Source organism: Lepidochelys olivacea (assembly GCF_965140295.1).
Source record: "Lepidochelys olivacea isolate rLepOli2 genome assembly, chromosome: 1".
In the NCBI taxonomy this organism is placed as follows: Eukaryota; Metazoa; Chordata; order Testudines; family Cheloniidae; genus Lepidochelys; species Lepidochelys olivacea.
This window is the reverse complement of record NC_140411.1, coordinates 122160621-122188554: the sequence shown is the minus strand read 5'-3', so window position 1 is coordinate 122188554 and position 27934 is coordinate 122160621. Positions and strand designations below refer to the sequence as shown.

Below are 27934 nucleotides of genomic sequence, written 5' to 3'. Positions count from 1 at the left end.
ACGCTGCACGTCAACCCACCTTAGCAGGGCTAGCACAACAGCAGAGGGTGCTATTCACAAGTTCATTTTCCTTACCATTAGCCTCCTGATCTTGTGTGATTGCATTTTAAATTGAAATATTGCCATCCCCACAAAGCTCTATGCCGTTCAGAAACACTCTTGGGTATCACATTATCCATTCTGACAGCAAGCTACCATGCTTTTGTGTATGACATGAACCCCATTCATAACCACTACTCGTATCAACGCACAGGTCCATGACACTCCACGTGTTTGGCTCCCAGGGGTGATTGTATAATGAGGGCAGAACGTTTCTTTTTCAAAGAGCTGTGCTGCTGCACATTTATGAGCCTGATGATGCAAGGAAGATTCATTTGACATGGCTAAGCAACCAAAATGTATCCGCGCCTTTGAACCATGGAGAGGGTGCTTTGACAAAAATCAGTAGTTAACCCACTCACCAGCAGATGGCTGTTTTTATTGTATTTGGGGATGGAATTTCCCCTGACCCTGTCCATTTACTACAGGTATTCACTGGGGGCTGGATTCACTCACCTCTTTGTTCAGACACTGCTCTATCTATCTCCCTGCTCTAAAACACAGCAGCTATTGCTACAGCAATGTTAGCACAATGCAAAAGCACTCTAAAGGCTCGCCACTTGAGTCAAAGGAAAGGACAGGCCACTCCTTTCCTCTATCCTGAGAGCAAGCACAGCCCCTGCAGGATACCTGCAGATTTGAAGGCCTCATCTCCACTGCCCCAAGAGTGGGCACTCTGCTGCCCCTTCCATCTTGACAAACATGGAGCGTTAACAACACCTGCAGTTTATTTCCTCTGAAGCAGCATTCAGGTAATCATTTGAAAGGATATTTATGTCTATTCCCTTTGACTAAAGGAAATGGAAAGGTCTTTTGGCCAGTTTCTCCTGAATATAGAGGGAACAGACGTCCCTGCAGTCTGGGAAAGACTTGCCAGCCTATACCATTATAATCATATTACTATAGTAATCAATAAAATGCAATGCTTACATAATGTTTTTCACCTTTAAACTGCTCTACATATCAACTAACTCTTCCTCACAACACCCCCGTAAGGTAAGTAAGCATTGTCTCCATTTGGAGAACCTGTAGCACCAATAGTTGAGTGACAGGTGCAAGGCCACAACATGAGTCACGGCCAGAAATGGGATCAGAATTCAGAATTTATGTCTCTCGGTCCTGTGCCCTGACCACCTAACCATGCTTTGCACTTTTAGTTCTACGATTACTGTTCTACAGTAATAGCCCCAAATCCTTAGTATTGGGGGCATTGTTGTAGCACACATGACACTTATTTTTAAATCGAGCACACAGAAACAAACAAAAAAAATCACTGAAAGAGAAGTAAGAATTTCTCCCAAGTGTAAGTACGGGGTTTTGAATTGGAAAGAAGTTTTCAGAGAATTTATCATTTTAAATTCACAGTGTATTGCTCAACAATTAATTGTTTGGCGGAATAGGAGCAATTTCCTCTGTTTCTAATATGGCCTAAAATGATCAGAAGAATTCCCTTTTGGTCCTGGGGATTTTTTATTTTGTTTTTACCCAGGGAGGAAATGAAAAACTAGACTAGCGTCATGGCAGGAACAAAACTGCTGCTGGATGCTGTGCCATTCCCAGAGCTAGAGAGCAAGAGCCATTATCAACAGCAGGGTGGAGTGATTCCAGATTACACATTTTCTAGAGCTCTCTTCCTTTGAAGGAATTAATTAGCCTCTGAAATCTAAAGCGTTATTATTCCCTATCACTTCCACAGATTTCAAGGCCAGAAGGAAACGTTGTGATCATTTCTGTAAGACCTTCTGAATGACACAGGCCATAGAATTTCACCAAGCAATTCCTGCACCTACCCAACGACTTTTGGTTTAGCTAAAGCATATCTTTTAGAAAGACATTCCATCCTGATTTACACTGAGTGCATCCAGAACTTCCGCATAACCTGCTCAATATCAACTTTTAACCAGATGACAACCTGAAGGTACGTGAACATTTGATTTGGAAGCAAAGCCCCGTGTGTCAATAAAAAAAGAGAACACTGTTAAAAAAGAATATACAGTTCTCTCATTCATAAGTTTAAATGTTAACAAACCCATTAACAAAGCTGCAAAATCAGCCAGCCTGAATTTGAAGAGGAGGGGGCTAGGTAGCTGTTTGCTCGGACTGGGTGGAGGAAAAGGAGGGAAGCTGCCCTTCAAGTTAGCACACAAAGAATTCTCCTGGAAACACAGGGATATTTCCATGACCTACAAAACTAGATCTTTCTCTACAGCCATATATCAGGAAGGTGCTTGGAAAAAGATAAGCAGGAGTCTATAGCTACAATTGTCACTAACATGTTTTGAACAGAGAAGAGGGTAAGAAGCTGATACATCACAAGCAAGTAGGTACTATGAAGCAAGCAGTGATGTACTTACTCTTCATTGGTGTTGTTGCTGTTGTTGACATTAAATCTGGCCAGGGACCAGTGACTGTAGCAAGTTAAACAGAGCACAGTAAAGGAACAATATGAAAGCCTTGGACATTTTGTGCACAGGTTTACCAACATGATAGGAACAGCAGTTCAGTCTACACACATTCTGAAAAGATTAAGAGGGTCAACTTTGACCGCCGCTGTAAGCCCCTTTGCATAACTATTCAGGGCACCAATTGCCCTTGACCACGTGCAGAACATACACGTTTGTGACCATGTCAGATATGTGAAGCACTTTAGCATACTCTCATGCGTATTAATGCTTGACAGCATGAATCTCGCTATTTATAGCAGCGTTCCCATTTGGCTGCTCTTATATGTGTTTCTCAAGCCTTTCAAGTCTTCTTTACAGAAGCAGTGCCAACAATCCTGGACAGATAGCAGAAATGCCTACTGTTGCTGCAAAATTAACTCTCCATAATGTGACAACAATTCGGAGCTGCTGTCACATGGTAACAGCAGTGTAATCTGAGATGGGGAGACTGGGTATCTCAGAATTTGGTTATCTAAAGAAATACCATTGTTGGCACAAGACCAGTTTTCTCCACTCTAATGGCTTTGAATCAGAACACTAATGGGCTCCTGATGCAGAAATCAGAAAATCTCTTGGCTGTTGACTTGAGTGACTAGAAGATAGTAGCATGACTAATCAGACAAAATATATTAGACATGCAAAGAAATACACGGTTTCCAAGCTTGAATTATTGAGAAGCAGTTTCAGTAAAGATGGAACTGTATCGATCTGCCGCAAATCTGTGTGATGTTCACTATAATATGAATTACCAGCTGCAAATTCAAACTAAAATCCTTACCCATCTCAGACTGTGCCACAAACTAGGTGAGCCTGAGCTTCAAAGTAATGAGCCTGCCAAAAAGTTAAGTTCCATCACTGTGTTTTAACAAACCGCAACATTTTTTTTAGCCAGCTGTGTGGGGTAATTTAGGCCAATAAGGCCTGGTCTACACTACAGAGTTAAGTCGATGCAAGGTAGCTTACGTTGACCAATGTAAGTTTCTACACTAAAATTTCACTCCTGCTGATGTAACTGCCCCACTACATTGACTTAATAACTCCATCCCCACAAGAGGCATAGTCAATGTTGATGTAGTTAGGTCAATACAGCGTCAGTGTAGATCAGTGGTTCTCAACCAGGGTACACGTACCCTGGGGGTACGCAGAGGTCTTCCAAGGGATACAACAACTCATCTAGATATTTGCCTAATTTTACAACAGGCTACATAAAAAGCACGAGCAAAGTCAGTAGACACTAAAATTTCATACAGACAATGACTTGTTTATACTGCTCTACCAACTATACACTGAAATGTAAGTACAATATTTATATTCCAACTGATTTATTTTATAATAATATGATAAAAATGAGACAGTAAGCAATTTTTCAGTAATAGCGTGCTGTAACACTTCTGTATGGTTATGTCTGATTTTGTCAGCAGGTAGTTTTTAAGTGAGGTGAAACTTGTGGGTGCGCAAGACAACTTAGACTCCTGAAAGGGGTACAGTAGTCTGGAAAGGTTGTAGACGCTGTATTACTTACATCGACTGTTACTGGCTTTCAGCAGCCATTCCACAATGACCCACACTGACAGTACGATGTAATTACTGCAGTGGCTGTATGCTGACTTAAGTTAGGTTGACTTAGTGCATGTCTACACCACAAAATTAAGTCATGTATTATGTTCATTTGCAAAGTAGAAAGCTTGGAAACACAAGAAGGGCTCGCTTGAAGGCATTCGTTCATTTATTTAAAAAAAGATTTTAGATAAGACTAAACCTGCTTGTGGCACTGATAAGCGAACATCTTCTAACGACTCAACTCAGCTAAAAAAAAATTCTGATTTCTGGACCAGAAGCCTATCAGTGATTTGATAGGGTATATTTGAGTGGGTATGATTAAGTGTTACTGCATTTTACACAAATACTTGTAGTGGAGTTTCCAAGCACTAGAGCAAGGGTGGGCAAACTATGGTCCGCGGGCCGGATCCAGCTCGTCAGGGCTTTGGATCCGGCCGGCGGGACTGCCACCCCCATGGGCCCCGCACCACTCCTGGAAGTGGCCAGCACCACGTCCCTGGAGCCCCTGTGGGGGTCAGGGCAGAGGGCTCCGCACAGGGAGCTTCGGGGGAGGCACCCCCAAGCAAGGGCAGCAGGTGAAGCCCTTTGCCCTCCCTCCCCAAGGGGCCGGGGGGACGTGGTGCCAGCCACTTCCGGAAGCAGCACGGCGTGGGGACAGGGGAGCCAGGGAGCCGGCCGTTGCCCCGCTGCACACTGCTGCCACCCCGGAGCCGCTCAAGGTAAGCGGCACAGGCCAGAGCCTGCACCCCAAACCCCTCCTGCATCCTGCACCCCAACCCCTGGCCCTGAGACCCCTCGGGCACCCCACAACCCTTGTGCACCTCAACCCCCTACCCTGAGCCCCCTCCGGCACTCCACACTCCCTCCTGCACCCCAACCCGTTGCCCTGAGCCCCTTCCCACACACCACGCTCCCTCCCTCCTGCACCCCAACCCCATGCTCCTACCTGCAATTTCCCCACCCAGACGTGGCCCTCAGGCCAAAAGTTTGCCCACCCCTGCGCTAGAGGCTAACATCCAGATTCTAAATGTCTTTGCACTGGGAACTGCTTTCATCCCCAGTATAGGGCAGCAGAGTGAGAGCAGGTAAGCTGAGCATATGTCAACGTGCTCTTTTGGGAAGTATTTTCCTTCCAAGTAGTTCAGAATAAAGTCCAGGTGTAAGGGACTGTTATATCATAAGTAATGTAAGCTAAAAACGTCACTACTGAAACCCTTGCCAACATGCTTTTGAGGAAGAAAACATTTTAAGGAAATAGTGTTCATCATCATCATTCATGTGAGGCTCACACCATTGGTTTGTTCAGTGCTTGAATAGGATTGTGTGGTACAGGTGTTTACACTATAACCTGCTTCTCACTGCAGAGTGGGAAAAAGTGAGGAAACTGGGGCATACCAGAGGTTCAGGGGACAAAGCATTTATTTTCTCCATTCAAGAACTGGGTTTGTTACTCTTACCGATGAACAAATACAGAAATAGCTTTTCTAAGCTGGGGTTGCACATTTGCTAGCAAGCACAATGACTGCCAACAAAAGCAGCCGGAATGCATTAGTTGTAGCAGAAGTATCAACATCATCTGCATGTTGCACCCCATATTATATCAGCTGCTGGGAAAATGTATTATTTACCTAAGTGCTTCTGCAAGCTACCTGCAACTGAGAGCTTGTGCCTCCATCTGTGAGGCCAAAGACCACGGAGCTACAATTTCAAACTGAATCATGCCCTCCTCCACTGCTTATCTAGGGAGACCTGCCAAAGCAATGGTTACCTTCAGCTAATTATGTATAAAAACCCTAGCATGACAATCCCTAGAGAAATTAAAGTTATTAAGCAGCTCTATCTTATTTCTGTTCCATTGCTGGCTAAGCTCTACTCTATTGAAACTCATGTAATTGGATATGCTGATTTCCGGAGAATTAGGGAAGCCTCAGCTTGGACTATACTCACTGTTGCTTTCTCCAGTTTTCTTGGAAGTTGGAGGACTTAAATTACTTTCAGGGAAGTTTCTGGAGAGTATTAGCTACCCTACTCATTTCCTGTCCTCAAATAAAACCAAGCATGCTCACATCCCATTCACAGAAAGAACATGATTACGCCAAGACCACTCTTCTCCCACTAAAGGACAATCAGATCAACATACCTTTTCACTTTGTCTGGCTGCTCATAGTTGCTCAAATTGGAGTGAGTGTTACTTTCCCTACTGGACACCTCTTTGAGCTCTGGCCCTCGGATACGCTCAAGGAAAGAATCTGGCCTTTGGTCTTCATGATGCAAATGTCGGGTCACCCATGATCTCAGAGATAAGACGAAACGGGATAACCTGCAAGGAAGAGACACACAGTGCTGTCTGAAGAGACAAGAATCCCAGATGGCTCAAGGCTTCCTGCAGGGCTAGAGCCACACCCAGTAGCAGCTAGAACTTCTCCATCAATGGGCTTGAGTGGAGAGTATCCCAGATGGGGTTTTCACAGCCTCTGGATCCCTGTCACATCACTGGAGTCTGACATTTTGCTGTATAATACTAGGCATCTGCAACAACTTCCACATCATGGGCTCTCCATCCTCTGACATGGTAAAGGAACCAGGAAGATATCTTATTCACCAGGTCTCAGTGTCCCCCACCAGCACCACATGGGACAGGAGCCCGATAGACCTCCCTAGCTGTATGATCAGCAGGCAGCTTGCCAAGGGGGGAGGGACTGGAAATCATCTAGAGCTCTGGAAGCTTCTGACATTAGGAGTAATGTAAAGAGGTGAGAGATCCTGTGCTGAGGAAAGGGGGGAGATGTTGAATCCTTGTGTGATGACTTACCCAAAGGATGCCATGTGAAGTAAGGAAGAGGGTGATTGGATGGTGAAGGAGGATGGGTTGTGAAGAGATTGCTGGAAAGTGGTGGAGGCCGGAGACTCAGATTAAGGGGACACTTTCCCTTTAACCATATTTTAGTGGGTTGAGAATGTGGATGAATTTTATCAGTAACTGTGCAACCTTATTTTGTAAATCTCATCGTGACACTGGCAAACCAGGTACCAGCTCTTGCCAAGACTGCAGGTATTAGCTAAGAACTGAGAAACTCACAGCTGGAGACCAGAGAGTTCAAGTGTATGCTGGATTTGCTCAAAATAGGTATTAGTCTTATAAGAATGTGTTGTGTTTAGACTCTAGGAAATGCTTGTAAGTTGCTGTGTGTATGAATCTCACTTGTAATGTCTGTATTCCATGCTGTCAGAAACCATGTACGTTTTCCTTTTTAACTTTGAAAATGTTTGCTCTGAATTTGTGAACCCAGGCACAGAATCCTCCCTTCCCTCTCCTCACCCCTCCAGGAGGACCATCAAAATTTAAATGGTCCATTACAAGACAAAAGCTTTGTTAATTGCCTCACCATGGGGAAGCACACACAGAAGCACATGGGGAAGCACACACAGAAGACCTCATCCCATCGCTCTGAATGCTGGAAGAGGGAAATAAAGATAGTTGATGTGAAGATTTTTCATCTCTTTGCTGTTTGCTCTCTCACAGGGCCAGGGAAACCAAACTGAAGCCAGAGATCCCCAAGGATCCTGTGTTCCTTCTAATTTTTTACGTCCATGTGCGGAATGAATTTTGTTATGTGCACCAATATGGAGGGGATGTGTCACACATCACCTTCATATGGGTGCACATAACAGAATTTATGTGGTGTGGGTGGGCGAGGGTTTTGGAGTGTGAGAGGGGGCTCAGGGCTGTGGCAGAAGCTTGAGGTGTGGGGAGGGTGAGGGCTCTGGCTGGGGGTGCGGGCTCTGGGGTGGGGCTGGGGATGAGGGGTTTGGGGTACAGGCTGCCCTAGGGCTGCAGTGAAGAGAGAGGACTCCCCCCAGCCCTCTCTCACCACAACAGCTTGGGGCTGGGGAAAAGGTGCCTCTCCCCGGCCACGGCAGCTCCAGCGGGCCTGAGCCAGGCCGAGGGAGGGGCTCCTCTCCCCCAGCTGCGGCAAGTCCAGGACAGGTCTGTGCTGGAGAGGGGCACCTCTCCCCGCCAGTGCAGGTCAGTACTGAACCCGGCAGGGAGGGGCACCTCTCCCCGCTATGGCAGGTCCATGGTGGGGGAGAGGTGCCTCTCCCCACTGCAGTTCTGAGCCCCTGCATGGGGCTTAATAGGCAGCTGCGTGACCATGCAGCCGCGCAGCTTAGAGGAAATGTAGATTATTTTCTTGGTCCACCCTAAAAAACGTTTTGAATTAACAGATCTCTCTCCAGCTCTGTCATTCTTAGAATTTAGATGGTAACTCATCTGTGTGTTTGCTTGCTTTAACCTGTAAATAACTCTTTTTCCCCCCCTCTAGTTAATAACCCTTTACATAGTTTATTACAGGATTGGCTACGGGCCTTATCTTAGGTGTAAGATCGAGGGAATCCACTGATCTGAGATAAGTGACTGGTCTCTTGAAATTGGAAGCAACCTGAATGTGGTGTGATTTTTTAGTGTAAGTGACCATTTATCACTAAGCCCAGTTTGTCGGAGTGACAATAGGCTGGAGAATATAAGGGGACTGTCTGTGACTCTGTGTTAAGATTGTTACAGTGATCACTGAGTTCACATTTGTTATTGGCTTGGTAAAATCTATTTATAGAACACACCATCGGTTTGGGGTGTCTGCCCTGTTTTTCCCAGTCTGCCCTGAGGTAGGCACCCCTAATCGTGAACCACTCCAGACAGTGTGACATCATCTAACTACCTTCCTATTTCACTTCCTACTGTTTGTAGTTTTGGCCTGTTGTGTCATGTCAATTATTAGATTGTAAACACTTCAGGGCAGACAATAAATCTATATGTATGTTCTCTAAGGTGTCTAACATACTGTGTACATTATGAATAATTTATTATGATAACTGGACTAGCCCCTAATATGAAAGCCACTAATTGCCTGTTGCATGTAACCTAGCATTTCCTCATCCTAAAATCCTAATGGAGCACTAGAACAACATAAACAAACACTCATGATACCTGAATAAGTTTTATCACTGCTGCATAGTTTCTCTTTATGTTCTTCCCACCCCAAGTTACATGTTCTTAAAGGACAATAATTGTTCTTTGTAAAAGTGGCAAAGTGAGTATTTTGCTTCTAAAATGTATCCAAATGACAATATTTGAGACTGAAATCCCCAGCAGTGATAACAGTTTATCAATGTAATAATCCACAGAGGAGACTATTTTCCTCTAATGGCAGCCCAGTCGGACAGGTGCTGTGCACTTCCATGCTTCCTAGACCTGCCCTGAGCAAACAACGTGCTGAAATGCTGAACAGAGAAGAACTTCTTTGATAGGCCCAGCAATATTCAAGGAAAGTTCTTTAGACTTCTCCAGATAAGCTTGCATTACATCTGTCCAGAATCTACAAGGTGGATAACACAGTGATGAAAACACTTGTACTTTAGCAATTTAAATGCTACTGTACAGTACATATGCCACTTGACTGCAAATTCTCAAGGGCCTAAGACAATAGCTACTCTGAAACCTAGCTTCTGACAGACTTTCCTCAGAATATCTTACCTTTGAGTTGCAAAGGATAAAAAAGGAAGGAACATAGAAATCAGACGAGAGTTTTTCACATTCCTGTTTCTTTATTAGTTTCCACATTGGGTCAGTATCATACATATAATCTAAAGCCTACATTAATTACGGGACAGAATGTAATTCTAAGACTACAAAACAAAAACCTCACCAAGGCCACAGAATAAATGATACAGCCTTCACCTCATTGACAAAATATGAAATTAAGGTCCAGTATCCTTGTGCCTGTCTGGTAGGCTACAGTTTGTGGTTTGCACAGATAATGAAAATGATTCATTTGGTTGGTCTTAACTACACTAGAAAGCAGAACATTTTAAAGAGGCAGAGTCAACTCTTTTAGGCACCAGTTTTACAAACCTAAGGTCAGTCAAAAAGTTCCTAATATATATTTTAATTCCACTGAAAACCATTCACCAACAGAATTTGCACCCCACACATTGCAGCACTGTGTTATTGCATGAGAACCTGAAAGTAGAAGTAACTAGAAGCAAAAAGGGAACTGAGTAGTTTATTTTCCATTGTCCATGATGAAAGAAATGGAGAATAATAAACTACATTTGTAAAATGACTTCAGTTTTAATAATCATTGTTTCTTTTAAACATGTGACATTTAACTTGAAAGTGTCCCTCACATAATTAATGACTGGTTTCAGAGTAGCAGCCGTGTTAGTCTGTATTCACAAAAAGAAAAGGAGGACTTGTGGCACCTTAGAGACTAACAAATTTATTTGAGCATAAGCTTTCGTGAGCTACAGTGAAGTGAAGTGAGCTGTAGCTCACGAAAGCTTATGCTCAAATAAATTTGTTAGTCTCTAAGGTGCCACAAGTCCTCCTTTTCTTTTTATAATTAATGACTATATCAGAAGACAAACGGAGCTCTGAATTCAGTTGAAATTCTTTAGGTCAGGCACAGAGGCCCCTATTCAGGAATGCACTTAAATCCAGGCTCCACTTCAGACATGTGCTTAATTTCCAATGCACTAAATAGGACTTAAGCACATTCCTAAATATAAGCACGTGCTTAAGTGCTGTCCTGGAGAGAGGTGCTTTCCTAAATCTGGACCAAAGTCAGCACCTCCAACCTTTGTTGACTGAGGCTCCAAGTGCACCACAGACATAATTTAATCCTAAAAATACCCAGCAATCCCTGTATTCTCAAAGTCTACTGTCTGCTTTCTCATCAGAGCCATCCATCATCAAGACTGGGAGGGAACAGTTATTACATTCTTATTACATAAGATTATATCCAGTTAACAGTCTGAAAAGAAACTTCTTATTTGTCCCTTCCCTTACTGTTTGACTTTACTACTTATTTTTCCTCCATATTCAATTTATTTTCAGTGTTGATTAAACCTTTTTCCTATTTGAATTAGAATGTGCTTTTCCGTCTGAGCCCACTCGCCAACTCCAGCACACTAAAAACTGAGCTATAAGTACAAAATTAAAGTCAAAGCCTCTTTTGTTCCATTTTATGTTCATTATAGGCTTTTCATGTTTTCAGATGGATTGAACTCATTTTCTAGTAAATCTATGACCACCATCCCTGTCCTCCCACATTCAACAATCTTTTGCAGACATGAGATCCTTTACTATTCGAAGTTAAGCTAGTTAGCCAGTTACCTAGCCATCGCTCCAGTGCCTGTGAATGAGCTCCTGCGGGATTCAGACAGGCCTCTTGTCTCCATGGAAATCTCTCTCTGCAATTCTGAAGAAGTGTCCTCACACAGTGAATGGGTCCTGCAAAATCAGTTTTAAAAAAGAAGGCTTTTATTCAGCCTACAATTAATTTGCCACTCATTCAATTCTTCCTCTCACGTAATAAAGGGGAGAGGGGAGCAATACTCTTCTCTCCATCACAAAGGCTACTGCAGCCGGGTACAAACTGAACACATGACAAGCATAGTTTACTAATTTTCTGTCGCAGTCTTGCACCCACTGAAGTCAATGGAAGTTCTGCTATTGATGAAAGCAGACACAAAAGTGGACTTTTTATTGATAAATACACAGTTCAAAGATAATACAGAATTTACTTCAACAGAATAGGGTTCAGTGTTGCCAATTACATGAGCTCAAAATTTATGAGTCAGCCCACCACCCCAAAAAATCATGAGATTGGCTTTAAGATTATGAGATTTTAAAAATAGTGGTGAAACCCTGTTCTTATTGAAGACAATGGAAGTTTTAAAATTGATTTCAATCGGCCAGAATTGCATCTCATCCAATAAGTTCTGGGTTCTTTTTCATTACCTCCTGGTTCCTTAGGATTCACATTTTCAAACTCTTCTCTGCAACCAAGAGGGCTAGAAACTTTTTTTTTTAATGAAAGCTGAGATTCTCACATTATCACATGACTCTAGAATCTGGGGCTTTATGGAAAACACCAAATATCATGTGACTTGCAATAACATTGCAAGAGTTGGCAACACCCCAACAGAGGAAATTAGTTAACTAAATTGGGTGTATTTTCAGTGGAGAAAATGACTTGCACCAGCAGTCACGCTTACAACTAATATAGCATCTCTTCATCACCCAGTCTGAAAAGAACTCTTTTACCAAATTGTTCCAAAAACTATTGGGATTCTCCCCATGCTGACTGTTTTCTTCTTATTCTCTTCCTGATACAAAGAGATAACATACATTCTGCTTCATGTTGGAAAGGCTGTATAAATCTGACTCAGACCTCCTGTTATTGGTTTAGTATTTTATATATACACAGCGATCTTAGGTACCATTAGTACTATAATGTTACTGTAAGTACTGTTCACATTTTTTTCTTACGAGTCTTACAAATAATTTTAAGGAGAGAGTGGAATGAGAGTTCTTATAGCAATAACTCTAAGATTCAGAAACGCAGAGTGAGAAAAGAATGTCTTCTAGAGAAACAGATCCTACAGATGTCCAAGAAAGCCAGACCTGTATATACTGAGGGTAGAAGGACAAATGATTCCAGACAGAAGATTTCTCGTTCCAGAATCAAAGAGCATATTGTTCATCTTTTACAACCACCACAGCTTTTTGTTCCTGAAAAGTAGGACTAAGGGTATGTCTACACTGGAGCTGGAAGGTATAATTTCCAGCTCAGATAAACAAACCCTCGCTAGCTCCGATCAAGCTAGCATACTAAAAATAGAAATGTAGCCACAGCAGCATGAACAGTGTGGGTCGCTAGCTGCCCTGATTATCATCCCATCAGAGACCCTAGGTGGCTAACTTGTCCTATCACTTGTGCCACTGTGGCTACACTTCCATTTTTAGCTTGCTAACTTGATCAGAGCTAATGTGGGTACGTCAACTCGAAGTAGAACTTACATCTTCCAGCTCTAGTGTAGACATACCTCAGAATGGCACATCTCCTCAGTGATGGGCATGTGATCTCAGAAGGAACATATGTTTGGAAAGTCTGGGTTAGGGATTGGGCCACTAATATTGGATGCACATTCATAGGGCCTAATTCTGATCTCATTACACAGAGAATCCCTTTTCTGTGACTATACAACCTTTCAGCAGCCAGGAGGTAGAAGTGGCTGCTCCGAGAGAGAGGAAAAGCATAGCTGGGGAGAGCAAGAAAAAGGCTACTGAACTGTTGCTAGGAAAAGAGCCTGCACTGGACACAGGTCAATCTTTGTGGGACAGGCAACCATGGGTGGAAAGAAGGTGGTGAAAGAGCCAGAGGATACTCTTGGGAGAGAAGGGACGCATCCACAGGTGAAGAGATATAGGACAGAGAGGAGAGCAGGCAGCCACAGGGAGGAGAAAGAGGAGGTAGCAATTAGGAAAACAGAACAAATAAGGGAAGCTTCATGTGGGGAAGAGGAAAAGTGGGGAAGTTGAGAAAGGAACTGGGATGGAGCAGGGAACAGAAAAACAGGAAATCATGAGGAGCAGAAGGAGAACATCAACCAAAGGTTCAGGAAGGAAGATAGTATGGGTGAGAGAACAAGGGTAGGGGGAGGAGCATGGCAGCAAAAAAAAAAAAAAAAAAAAAAAGCAGAGAGACAGAAAAGATCATTAGGACTCAGGTAAAAGTAGGGAGAGCCATGGAAAATATGGGGACAAAGAACATTTTTCAAAGGGGCAATTTTTCCAATAAGGTGGTGTGGGGAGAAGGGTTTAGTGACTGCTGAAGGGTTATAAGTGCATTCTGTTGAACTTCATATTGTTTTCCTGTGCCCTTTTTCTTTCGCCCTTCTAAGAAGGAAATAGCCTAAAATTCACAAGGATGTATACACAAGAACAGCCACCCAACAGCTGGGTGCCTGATAGACCTCAGCCTGTGACATATTTGAGTATTTGCCTTTGGCTAAATCTATACCATCTTGGTAACTATGACCATAGCCAACAGCAGTGATGACCAACTATCCCACAAAGATAGTTGGTCTACCAGACCCCAGTTGTATGAATACACCCTAGCTGCTGGCAAGCAGATGCAACAGTATAACCAAGCAAGTCAACAACAGTGTGTGAAGCCCTTTCCCATGGTGGGAGAAAAGGGCAAAGAAAAGTTTTGCAAATATTGGTTCTACCTGAGAAAGATATCCGATTGTAGAATGAAAGGGAGATGTGGAAATGTAACTGAATGAAAGAGCACAGAGAGAGTTGTTTCCTAACCACAGTCAAACCAAGAGTAGAGAAAGGTCAGTGGGTTGTAAGGCCTTGTCTATACACAAACTTGTAATGGTGAAGTTAAATTGGAAGGAATTAATGTAAGCTACATCAATATAAGTAGGGCCCTACCACATTCATGGTCCACTTTGGTAAATCTCACGGTCATAGCATTTTAAAAATCTTAAATTTCACAGTTTCAGATATTTAAATCTTAAATTTCACGATGTTGTCACAAATGAATAATATGTATTTAAAAATATAAATATGCAAAGCCCTTAAGTCAGTGTTTCTCAAACTGGAGTTCCTGACCCAAAAGGGGGTTGCAAGGCTATTGTGGGGGGTTGGGGTATTGCCACCCTTATTTCTGCGCTGCCTTGACTGCTGATCCTGAGAATCCTCCTGAGACAGCGCTGTTGGAACCACTCCAGCTGCTTGAGATGTCGTCTGTAGGTTACTCAGGTCTCACACCCATGGAGAAGGGTGGGAATGACAACTGCCCTGTAAATCAAAATCTTCGTACCTGTTTGCAGATTCCTATCATTGAAGACTCCTTTGAACAGTCTTCCAAAGGACGTGCTGGCACAGGGGATCCTGTATTCGACTTCTGTGTCAATTTTAGCCGTTTGGAAGAAGTGGCTGCCAAGGTAAAGAAAATGGTCCACATTTTGCAGGGGTTCTCCACTGATGGTGATTTCTAGAATACAAAGAGTAGTTTGTGCAGGTGAGGGCTGGCAGGATACCTTGGTTTTCCCGATGTTGAGAAAGAGACCCAGGCTGTGATAGGCATCTGCAAAAAGATTTAGGGTGCTTTGCAGGTCGGCCTCTGTATGTGCAAGAATGACACAGTCATCTGCATACTGAAGGTCAGTGATGCCAGTTCTCGTGATCTTACATTTTGTTTGGAGATGTCAAAGATTGAGGAGTTGGCCATTCATACGATACTCAGTCCCGATTCTGTCAGGAAGGCAGTCACGAATGAGAATCAGGATCACGGCAAGGTAAATGGAGAAAAGTGCTGGAGCAATGACACAGTCCTGCTTGACACCAGTGCAACTGATGAATGGTTCTGTCTCTGCGCTGTTACACAAAATGGTGGCAGTCATTCCATCATGGAGTAGTCTGATGATGGAAATGAATTTCTCTAGACAGCCAAACCCACCCAGAACCCTCCATAGGGCATCACGATTGATAGAGTCAAAGGCCTTGGTTAAGTTGATGAATGCCATGAACAGTTCCTGGTGTTGCTCTCTGCACTTCTCCTGAATCTGTCGTGCCACAAAGATCATGTCGGTTGTGCCTCGGGATGGCCTGAAGCCACACTGTGATTCAGGGAGAAGTTCCTCGGCAAGGGGGAGGAGGCAGTTTAGTAGGATCCAGGCAAGAATCTTCCCTGCGATGGAGAGGAGGGCAATACTTCTGTAGTTCCCGCACAAAGATTTGTTCCCTTTCTTGAATATTGTAACAATGTTGATGTTCTTAACGTCAGGTGGAATTTCTTCACAGGTCCAGATTTTGTCAAGGAGTTGGCAAAGTTTGTGCTGGAGCATTGTTCCACCAGTTTTAAAAACCTCAGCTGGGATGCCGTCTGGGCCTGGTACCTTATGATTTTTTGTCTGAGTGACGGCATGCCGGACTTCCTCAGAACTTGAGGGATCAAAGTGTTCCATTGCTGAGCGCTGTGGAATAAACTCGATGGTGTCTTCAAAGACCTTGGATTTGCAGTTTAGTATGCTCTCAAAGTGCTCCTTCCAGCATTGTTTAATGACTGCATTATCCTTGAGGAGGCTGAGAGCATAAGGGGGTTGGGCCTTTGGAGCTTAGCCCATATATAGCTTTTGTTGCTTGAAAGAAGCTTCTCATGTCATCCTGGTCTACAAAACCCTGGATCTCAGAGGCCTTCTCTTGCCACCACTATTTCAGTAATAGTGTGCTGTGACACTTTTGTATTTTTATGTCTGATTTTGTAAGCAAGCAGTTTTTAAGTGAGGTGAAACTTGGGGGTATGCAAGACAGATCAGACTCCTGAAAGGGATACAGTAGTCTGGAAAGGTTGAGAGCCACTGAACTAAAGCAATTTATTTAAATGAGGACAAACCTGTGTAAGTTTTGGTACAGACGTACCCTTAATGTACCTGGAAACTTAATATAAGGAATCCCAGAAGAAAAGTTGGCAATTATACAAGAATCAAAATGAACAATGATTAAAATATGTTGTCCTTGTCCCCTGACGGTAGGACAAGAAGTAATTGACTTAATCTGCAGCAAAAGAGATATTAGGGAAAAAGTTCTAACTACATATCAGGGTAGTTAAGCTCTGCAACTGGCTTCTAAGGGAGACTGTGGAATCCCCATCATGGGAGGTTTTTAAGAACAAGTCAGACAAACACCTGTTGGTTTAGGTATACTTAGTCCTGCCTCTGTGCAGAGGGTTGGACTAGATAATCTTTCGTGGTTCCTCCCAGCCCTGCGTTTCTATGATTTCTATAAAAACTCTCTCAACAACCTGGGTTTTGGTGCCAGCACAGTTGTATCTTAATTAGGGCTGTCAATTAATCACTGTTAACTCACGCAATTAACACAAAAAAAATCAACCGCTATTAAAATAATTAATCACGATTAATCACAGTTCTAATCACACTGTTAAACAATAGAATACCAATTGAAATTAAATATTTTTAGATTTTTTTTCATTTTCAAATATATTGATTTCAATTACAACACAGGATACAAAGCGTACAATCCTTACTTTATATTATTTTTATTACAAATATTTGCACTGTAAAAATGATAAACAAAAGAAATGGTATTTTTCAATTTACCTCAGACAAGTACTGTAGTACAATCTCTATCATGAAAGTGCAAGAAGTAGGACTGAGTGGACTAATAGGCTCTAAAGTTTTCCATTGTTTTATTTTAGAATGCAGGGGGGAGGATGTACATAATTTTACATTTGTATGTTCAATTTTCATGATAAAGAGATTGCACTACAGTACCTGTATTAGGTGAATTGAAAAATACTATCTTTTTTTTTTTTAACAGTGCAAATATTTGTAATCAAAATAAATATAAAGTGAGCACTGTACACTTTGTATTCCGTCTTGTAATTGAAATCAATATATTTGAAAATGTAGAAAACAACCAAAATATTTAAATAAATGGTATTCTATTATTGTTTAACAGCGTGACTAATCACACGATTAATCAGGATTCATTTTTTTAATCACTTGACAGCCCTAATCTTAATATTTGCTGGTGTTAGATCAGGAGTTAAGTAAGCAGCGGACAAAGTCCCACTCTGTAAGACCCATCGCTGGATGGGTCACTACAAAAACTAATTTCCCCCTGCTGATACTCACACCTTCTTGTTAACTGTGTGAAATGGGCCACCTTGATTACATTGGCCTCATTAGCACTACAAAAGTGATTTCCACCCCTTTTTGTCAACTGTTGAGAATAGCCCACTTCCACCTTAATTGAATTGGCTTGTTAGCACTGACCCCCCACTTGGTAAGGCAACTCTCATCTTTTCATATGCTGTGTATTTATACCTCTCTACTGTATTTTCCACTCCATGCATCTGATGAAGCGGGTTTTAGCCCACGAAAGCTCATGCCCAAATACATGTGTTAGTCTTTAAGGTGCCACAAGGACTCCTCATTGTTTTTGCTGATACAAACCAACACGGCTATGACTCTGAAATCTGTAAGACAGATCTATTGTGCGAGGCCTTCTGGTCCATGGTTGCCTCTTCAGTACACTGGAGCCCACTCAAACTGGAAATCTGCAGTCTATTGTCCCCCTCCCCCCACGTGCTTGAAATGGCTTAAACATGTATAATATAATCACACTTTGCACTTCAGTAGAGCCCTTGAGACTCTGCAGATTCAGCTGGGGAGCATGCAACTACCCATCCAGTTGCTAGTGTTAGCTACAGGGAACATATTAACCAGCTCTTCATCAGCTGCATGAGCTTTGTATTTAAGTCTGGGAGTTGATTTTGATCTATAAAGCTAAATAGTTTTAGTCCCGCTATTTGAATGATCAACTTTCAACCTAGTTGAGATCAGATGGAACACTCAAGCTAACAGTCACCAGATTTAATCACCTAGAATCCAACCCAGTGCTCACTGAAATCAGTGGAAAGACTTCCATTGACTCAGGAGACATTGAATTACACCCCCCTCCACCCCCCCACTCTCCCCATGATCAGGTATTCTTAGTGTAGGATCCTTGACTCCAGAATTTACCTCCACAGCTGCTCCATCAGAGCCAGAATCTGCTTAATTTCAGGAAAAGGAACAAGGCCCAGCTGCTTCCTCAGGCTTTGGCTAAGGGACTGGTGCTGGGTGGGTAAATTGCTGTGTCACTGTATTTTGGGAGGTCTTGTGTTTTGTTCTTGGTGCCTGACTTTTGTTCTAAAAAGGTCATTAACCATATTAATGGTTGTACACATGCTGTCAAGGTTCCTCCCCCACTCTGAACTCTAGGGTACAGATATGGGGACCTGCATGAAAAACCTCCTAAGCTTATCTTTACCAGCTTAGGTCAAAACTTCCCCAAGGTACAAAATATTCCACCCTTTGTCCTTGGATTGGCCGCTACCACCACCAAACAGATACTGGTTACTGGGGAAGAGCTGTTTGGAAACGTCTTTCCCCCCAAAATACTTCCCAAAACCTTGCACCCCACTTTCTGGACAAGGTTTGGTAAAAAGCCTCACCAATTTGCCTAGGTGACTACAGACCCAGACCCTTGGATCTTAAGAACAATGAACAATCCTCCCAACACTTGCACCCCCCCTTTCCAGGGAAATGTTGGATAAAAAGCCTCACCAATTTGCACAGGTGACCACAGACCCAAACCCTTGGATCGGAGAACAATGAAAAAGCATTCCGTTTTCTTACAAGAAGACTTTTAATAGAAATAGAAGTAAATAGAAATAAAGAAATTCCCCCTGTAAAATCAGGATGGTAGATACCTTACAGGGTAATTAGATTTAAAACATAGAGAACCCCTTTAGGCAAAACCTTAAGTTACAAAAAAGATACACAGACAGAAATAGTTATTCTATTCAGCACAGTTCTTTTCTCAGCCATTTAAAGAAATCATAATCTAACACGTACCTAGCTAGATTACTTACTAAAAGTTCTAAGACTCCATTCCTGGTCTATCCCCGGCAAAGACAGAATATAGACAGACCCACAGACCCTTTGTTTCTCTCCCTCCTCCCAGCTTTTGAAAGTATCTTGTCTCCTCATTGGTCATTTTGGTCAGGTGCCAGTGAGGTTACCTTTAGCTTCTTAACCCTTTACAGGTGAGAGGAGCTTTTCCCTGGCCAGGAGGGATTTTAAAGGGGTTTACCCTTCCCTTTATGAGCTTATTTTATCAATAAATATATGCTCCGTAGGCATGTATGATGTGGATTTGTAGCTTAGGAAAAATAAAACCCTTGTGAGAAGGCTGTACTGAAGTGATGACATTCCACACTCACAGAAATGGGTTCTCTACATTTACAACTGGATTAAAAAAAAAAACCTTAAGAATCTATCAGATATCTTTGTTTCTGAAAGTGTCATTCCAACATCGGCGAAGTAATTGCAAAGAAATTAAACCTGACTCCACTCATTTATAAAAGTTCAAATCAAGAGTAAACCTAAAATGAACTCCATTGCCTATAAAAACACAAAGATGTATATAAATTAGTATTTTCCTGATTTTCTCTCCCATGCCCTATGCATGCTGCTAGTCCTCTTAGGGCCAGATCCTGCAACTGGCTTTATCCAGGCACAAAGGTCAGCTTACAGGAGCCAGTCGCAGGTTCAGTGTTCTAGTTGCAAACTCTTCAATGTTTTATACAGTGCCAGGCACAATCCTCATAAGGGCCTCCAGTTGCCACTGTAATATTAAAATAATAATTATTATTGTTATTGTTGAGCCAGTGAGTTACACTGGTGTAAAAATCAATATGAGAGAAGACTATGGAGCCACTGAACAAAAGACAATAGGTTAAAAAACAAACACTCTTATTAGCTCATTTGTGCCTTGTAGGCCCAAACCATGTTAGACACGGTAAACAGCCATACTAGCACAGTGGGAACTACGGCACTGTGCCTCAGGGTATGTCTACACTAGGGAGACTATGTGTTGGCATAACTATGCTGGCATAGCCCCTTAGAGTAGAAGCACTTACAGAAGGGGTTTTTCTGTCAGTGTAGGAACACCACTGCACTGAACAAATTTAGCCGTGTTGATGGATGCCCTCTTCCATCAGCATAGACCAGGCCTCTGAGAGAATCAATGGTAAATCAACTGCTGCTCCACCCTTCAGGGGGGTGAAGTCTGCAAGCCCACCTGCAGTTGTCCATATCTTGCTCTAACCTCCTCCCATCCCTTCTGGGTATCTGGCAGAGCTAGTCTGGACAATGCTTACCCTGGTCCATGCATAGGAGGTGCAGGTGTGGAGGCTTCATCTTGCCCTCTTAATGCATCCATGGAAGGCCTACCCTAATCTGGCCCTAAATTTGCTTTTGCAAATATTTGGCCTTTGAGCAAAATGAAACAAAATCATTTTCACCTGCAAAAGACAGCTTGATTTAATGGAAACACTTCAAGGATCTGACCCAACTTTTAATGTCCCCTTTTGAGCGACTGATGCCATTTAGACATCTAACTACTCGATTGTGCCTCCATATCAACTAGTTTGATATCCCTGTTATGTCAACCGCACCCATACATTATGGGAGGCTGGATTTTAAAAATCAGAGCTAGAGTTTTTTGGTACAGTGGACTAGGTAGGTAGCACACTTTCGCTCTCAATCACACCCGTGAGTTACAGAGAAAAAGCTTCCAATGTATGTTGTGTGGGGCAGAGACTACCTCTCTTGCCAGTATTGACAATTCTCACTACATTTGATGTTTAACTTAAAGCCCTAGCTCTTGGAGACCTGTTATTACATGAGAATCTCAGTTTTCAATTTCTTAAAAAGAATTCTTTTAGTCCTCTTAATCCTCCATCTCTCCAGTATGCTGCAGGGATTCTAACTCCCCTCCTATCTCCTCAAACTGGAGAACGAGAGACATAAGGGAACCGGAGATGCGGATTTCCACTTATCTATGATAATGACTCACCGTTTATAACAAAAGCCTTAATGTGGGTTTGGGGATAAGAACCACCTTTTGAGATTTGTGAAAGACAACATATGAAACAATGCATCACAGCACATGAACTCCTGAAGTTCTCCATACACCGACTCTCTTTGCCACAATTCCAAACTTCCTGAAATTTTTTACAAACACGTAGGTTATAAGCTATATTTCCTGTTTTCATTTCAATCACATTCGTAACATTTTTGCAAACAATTGCATGAGCTTCATAGAGTGCTTCAGTAGTAACAAAAAATTCACAAGTTTGTCTCGTTGCTTAGAATTACATTCTTACTCACAGGCTGACTAAGCCAAACTACGTTGTCTCTTGATAAATATATCTCAATGATTGTATATCGTTTCAGACTGCTACTTGATGTTCCAAGGGCATTTTATATTTTCTAGCAATCATCTTACAACATTTCTCTCTTTGTCTTACACACACACAAGAATATCTAATCCAATTACCTTTAATAGGTCATCTCTTTTAAAGGGAGATTACATCTTTTTCACTCATCTGTAAATTCTTGTAATTAGTATTGGCCACAGCAAACAGAATGTTTGAAACAAATGCTTTTCCAGGATTACCCTCATGCTGAGAGAGTGTAATTCATGTGGTATACATGTATATTTAAGCCCCATTAGCTGTCATAATTAAGTCTTTACCTCAGATATTGTCACTGAATGCAGTGACTCGGGTATACATTTAAACCTTTAGAAAAATGCACTCACAGCTGCATCAGTAATTTTGTTCTGCAAACTGTCAATCACTGCTATCCTTTAGTAAAAGGACATAGAGGAAAGAAGGAAAGACTGATCCTTGCTTTCAGACACATTTTCTCTCTTTTCCAGTGGTGTCACTGTGCACTGATGCAGATCTTAGCACGGGTTTGCAGTCATGGTGGCTGCAGATCTCCCCAAACAGGCCCTTCTGAAGGGAATAAAGGCAACTCCACTTTCATTATGCAGCTATGAGCAGCCATATATAGCCCAGTGCAGGAAGAAGATGCCCACTCTATACAGAAGGAAAAGTCAGTGGACCCAAAAGGGGCAAGTGGGTGTTTCCAGGCTCCCTTCTGGTTACTCAACATCCCACACCCATTATTCACACAACCAAATCCAGTCAAGCTAACATGTTTCTCCAGTCCTAGAGCACAGATAAAAACAACCCACAGTGGTTGCCCCTAAAAAGAGGCAAGCTTGACTGAGATGGTGTGCATCAGCGAGAACAAACCAAGCCATATTTTCGCTGCTGTAAATGCACTGCAGAACATTCAGAGTAAATCCTACTCTTCCTCCCCTCCCTACAGGCATGGGGCTCATCTAAACTGGAAAATGAGTGGTGTTTTATAATACATTAACTCATTTGTTTATACATTATATACACCACACATTCTCCGAGTCTACCCATGCCACAGAGAGCCCCGAGTGCAAAGGTAGCTGGTACAATTACACTGTACGAGAGAAAGATATGAGGAGCCTGCAAAGCAACTCACCACTCCTATGAACCCACAGTCCTGTAAGGGGCTCCTTTTGCCCCAGACTGCAGGGAGGATTGAGAGATGACCTATAATTAGAGCCAGTGGATTTGCAACTATGCAGATTCAACAGCCTTTCCCCCTGGGGAAGCAGTAGCATAGCATAGGGAGAGGATCCCTTCTTCTCTAACCCCTCCAGCTCATCCCAGTACAGAGCCCAAAAATGTGAGGAGTATTCTGTGAATGAGATTTGGTTTTCCTTGAGTACTTATACTTCCCACTGAAGTCAATAGTGTTGTTACCCAAGGAATGCAGGATTTAGCTCCAGAAGCAGAAATGATAGTAGCTTTCCAACTGTTGTGCCTTGTGCTCATCACAGCTACTAACAGTTGAAACTCAGTTAACTGCACTGGGTCAAAGACTGTGTGGGCAAGCACTCCCGTAATGCATAGCACTACAGGTTTGCCTCAATATTTACAGTAATTTCTGTCCTCTTGACTGTGAGGAAAGGAACATATTACCTGCTAAAGCCATTTTCAATTCTTTCAATTTCTTCATCAGTGGTCCTAACAGACAGCCTGTGCATAGCAGGGTAGGAGTGCTGGGTGTTGATTTTAGCCATTTTGCTTACATATCAGCATCCAAATGACAGCTAAAATACAAAAACAACATACTGTAAAGATTGCAATAGAGATAAAATGTGTAAATATTTAAAAAGTGATTAAAAACAACAACCCTCTATTAGTAGTTTGTAAAATGGCCAGTGATATTTATAAATGTAATGTGGTAACTTGGTACATTTAAACTAGACAGGGCAAAACATTAGTGAATGTCAACAAAGAATAATTCTGCATTGGCAGAGAAAAGGACTAGATGATTTAATAGACCTTTCCAGCCTCTAGCTTCTACAAATACTCACTGACATACATATTTTATATAATAAAATTACATTCAAAAAATCTTGTTAAAGAAACATTTAGGTTGCAAAATCAAGCAAAAAAGTCAGGTAATGGCTGAATTAAGGTTACTTGTGCAATCTGAATTTGGCCCCTTTGTTCATTATGACACAGTCTTTAATTACATGCTCACATATCATTTTTTCCACAAGACCCCCATCTCATTCAGTGCACAGGATGGACAGTGCTCACTGATAGGTAGCTAGTCAATATTTCTTTTTTATCCTCATCATTCAACATGTGGCACTATGCATTATTTACTCTTCACAATCCAAACCCAGCACTGAATGAAAAATTATTCATTTCCTCATGGGCCTTTCCATGGTGCTCTCACTGTAGTGTCTTAGACCCCAATCCTCAAAGGTAGTTAGGCACCTAACTCCCATTGAAAATCAATGGGAGTTAGGTACCTAAATACCTTTGGGGATGGAGGCACACACTTGGGTGGTGGGTTTCATAGATATTTGCTAGACAGCAAAGGAATGTTGAGACTCAGGACTCCTGTGTTCAATTCCAGATTCTGAATGGGAGTAGACCATAATGGTTACAGACTTTTCTGCACCCCCTCCCCTCCCCAACCTTTCTGTATGCCTTTCGGCTCCTATACCTTGGTCCCTCCCCAGCTCCTGCCCCTGTTTCCTGCTTCTATTTCCTCAACACATGTCCCATGCCCACCTCCACCTCCACACACAGAGACACAGTCCCATCCAACCCCATTCCAGGCTCTTGCCCCTGTCCCCAGTGCCTAGTACAATTTCACTCCTTCTGCTCCAGATCCTGGCTCCTGCTACCCTCTTTCCAGTGAGCTCCTGACTCTGTCCCGCAACCTTCCCTCTCCTCCCCTGCCCCATTCACCATCTCTCTGCATTCTGGTCAAATTGCTTCCTCCTTCTCCACCACACTCTCTGGAAGCACAGGAGGAACAGTCTCCCTGCTCTCAGTACCAGTGCCTGGTGCCCAAATAGCCTTTGGCAGCCAGGAAGAGCAATTGCAGGGAAAGGTGTACTCAGCTTCTGTAGCCTTCAGAAGAAAAATCCTCTGTCACTCTGTGGATATAGCACATGCACAGTCCGGTTGGTTTGTAGGGGTGGTGAGGAGATGGAGCATGCTCAGTGCGGACAGAATCTTTGGAGAATTTAGCTGCCAAACTCTCACATCTGTACTGAGCATGGGCAACTGAGATTTTTTGGAGGCCCTATAATTTGGCCAAATTATAACAGGAACGGCAAGAGGCATATCCCTGACACAGATTGCCCCACTGCCCAATTTCAAGCCCTTGCTCCAAAGCATGGAGGCTCTATAGTTTCTCAGTTAAACTTGTCATGTTTTTTTATGTGGGCTAAACACTATTTTTCTTGTTCTCAGAAACAGCTGAACCAATTCAGCAGGAACTTCCCCCCAAAAAAATCAGTCTTAGGCAGACACCCAGCATGCCCAAACTGTTTGGCAGTTATAAGCCCCAGAAAATAGGGTCTTATAATGGAACATGTTTGACAACTTTAACTACAGGGAGCACTACCTGAGCTGCCTATAATCAGGCAACACGTGGTGGTGTGGTATAAAGTTTTAATTGGCAGGACTCAAGAATTGCTACATTGTTCACCAGTGGCAAAGTGAATGAGCACCAGTAGTATCTCTATATTACACCTCTCCTTAACGTATTAGCCACAGATTTTACAGTATTGCTATTTTACAAATGTTTTAAAGAGTTTCAAAAACCATGTTTGGGGCTACTTATGTATGCCTCTTCTTGTAAAGTCAGATGCCTTAGTTACCCTTGAAGGGAGTCATGTAGAACTTCAAAAACGACCTAATATACCTCTAAACGTAAAATTGCCACATATTTAAATGTTGACGTCACAGGCTCCTACAGGTCTAGAAATAACTCCTGTGTCTCTTCTTGGAAACCTGGCAATTTCCCCCTCTGCTCATGTAAACATCCCACTTCTACCTCTATCAGGAGTGGCAGAAGTGCCCTAAAAGTGGGGGGGGGGCCACAGGCACCCAAACCATGGTCCCGGTCCCACCTTGCCCTTTCCCACTGACACCCTGCCCCCGCACCGCCTCTTCCCCTAAGGCCCCGGTCCCATGCTGCCTCTTTCCCCGCCCCTGCTTGCTCCATTCTGCCCCCTCTCCCCTGGTCGCTTGCCCTTATGGCCAATAAAAAGTGGCAGGGCCATGGCCTCCTGGACATCCCCTCTCCCCCATTTCAGTCTGAATCTTGTACATCCTGGAACACTTGGCCAATGTAATTTTTGCAGGGAAAAAAATCTGCTGATTGCTGTAAAACACAGAAAAAACCAACGTGGGGGCTCTTTGAATCTACTCAGAGATTTGAAATTTTAGAAGTTCCAATAACAGAGATGAATTCATTCACAGAGTGCAGATGAGATAGTTTTATGCCAATATACATGTAAACACTAGTAGAAATTTTAACTGAGAATAAATTATCTGACAAATGTATCCCTTTTATCTGTTCACAAACCATTTGTCAACCTGACTTCTATGAGTCTATTAGTTATTCATAAAAAGTAACCAAATGTTTTGTTCAAAGCATTTCAGACAATCAGTTACTTACTAATGCTCACCTCAACTCTTCACTTCACTTTATATTATCCCTGATATGTGTTTGGTCACCTAAGTCATACTGTATTGCTTCTGCTTCCTGAAACATCAATCACTAATGAACAGCAAATAACAGAGAACAACAAATAATGCATTCTCAGTATGAATTTTCAGAAGAGGTTATGCTAAAATTATCAAACTTTCAGGATTCAAACATTTTCATAAATTAACTAGTGAGCGGAATATTCACAAACCCCGCCCAAAATATGACCCCATAAATAACTCACCATTATGAAAATATTCATAAATCAATTTCTGAATTATTTGACCACTTCTAGCATATACACACATGCATAAGTATGCATACATTCACAATCATGCACAGAACCATGGATAGACATATGAAGACATAACTGTGATTATTTTTGTTTGTTACATGAATTAATTTGTCTCAATTGCAAGAATTCTGGGAACAGTCATTTCTCAAAATGTTAATTTGTGGTTAATTTCAGGTGGTGAGAAAATGTCATCCTCATTTTGAACCCTCTTGTTGTCTTCAATGATTGCTTCACAGTTCAGTTTACTAAAATCTGCAGATCTATTCTGTGACTTATGCTCTGCCACACTCTGATGATTTTCATCTGTGGGGTCATGAGCCCCAGATGGGCAACAAGGAAGCGGCCATGGTGTCACAGCCAAAATCTCTCCATTTAAAAACAAAACAACATGCCTGTTTGCTGGCAAATTGTTGGACAAAGAGGGAGAGTAAGGGAGAGAAGGAAAAAATTGCTTCTTCCTGCTAATGATCTGCTCCTGCAGCCTCTCTAGCACCTGTTATTCATTTCCATCTCCTTGCATTGTACTAGGCTCTAGGAAAGGCATCTTTCATAGTGTTGCCAGCTGCCTGGATTCTGCTGCTGTCTATGGCCCCCCTGCTCTTAGTGCTAAGCCACTTTCTTTAAGCAGCTTTAGAAGAGCAGAGCAAACTGCAGGGGAGAGAAGTAAGCTAAGTTGACATCCTTTCACCCAGTAGCACCTACCATCCTCCAGCACCCCTAACCTATTTTTAATTTTGCTTTAGTTTAATTTTTTTTTTTAAATAGGTGATGGGGAAACAGAATGAATCATAGAATAACAGAGTTGGAAGGGATCTCTGGAGGCTATCTAGTCCAACCCCCTGCACAGAGCAGGACCAATCCCAACTAAATCATCCCAGCCAGGGCTTTGTCAAGCCTGACCTTAAAAACTTCTAAGGAAGGGGATTCCACCACCTCCCCAGGTAACGCATTCTAGTGTTTCACCACCCTCCTAGTGAAAAAGTTTTTCCTAATATCCAACCTAAACCTCCCCCACTGCAACTTGAGACCATTACTCCTTGTCCTGTACTAACAGGATTAGTAATGAATTGATGCACATATCTCTAAGGATCTCTTCACTAGAAAATTACAGCAAGTTAGGATAAAATCTTGAGGAGTTATATTAACTAACATGGCACTGACCACATCTTTGTAGTTGATATTTACCACCACC

At 42.4% G+C, this 27934-nt stretch overlaps 1 protein-coding gene across 5 annotated transcripts in view; it reads right to left on the bottom strand.

The window, feature by feature from the left end:
- CNGA3 (cyclic nucleotide gated channel subunit alpha 3) overlaps positions 1 to 27934 on the bottom strand; it is a 58597-nt gene that overhangs the window by 13971 nt on the left and 16692 nt on the right. For 3 of the 5 annotated variants that reach the window (XM_084639368.1, XM_084639367.1, XM_084639369.1), the window contains exons 2-5: positions 23405 to 23535; positions 11278 to 11394; positions 6244 to 6423; positions 2454 to 2507 (exon numbers count right to left, since the gene is read on the bottom strand). In XM_084639368.1, coding sequence (XP_084495494.1) covers positions 2454 to 2507; positions 6244 to 6423; positions 11278 to 11394; positions 23405 to 23505 — 452 coding nt within the window. In that variant the 5' untranslated portion in view covers positions 23506 to 23535. Of the gene's footprint in view, positions 1 to 2453; positions 2508 to 6243; positions 6424 to 11277; positions 11395 to 21390; positions 21475 to 23404; positions 23536 to 27934 lie in introns of those variants that run through there. The other 2 variants (XM_084639370.1, XM_084639371.1) reach the window with 2 other exon arrangements.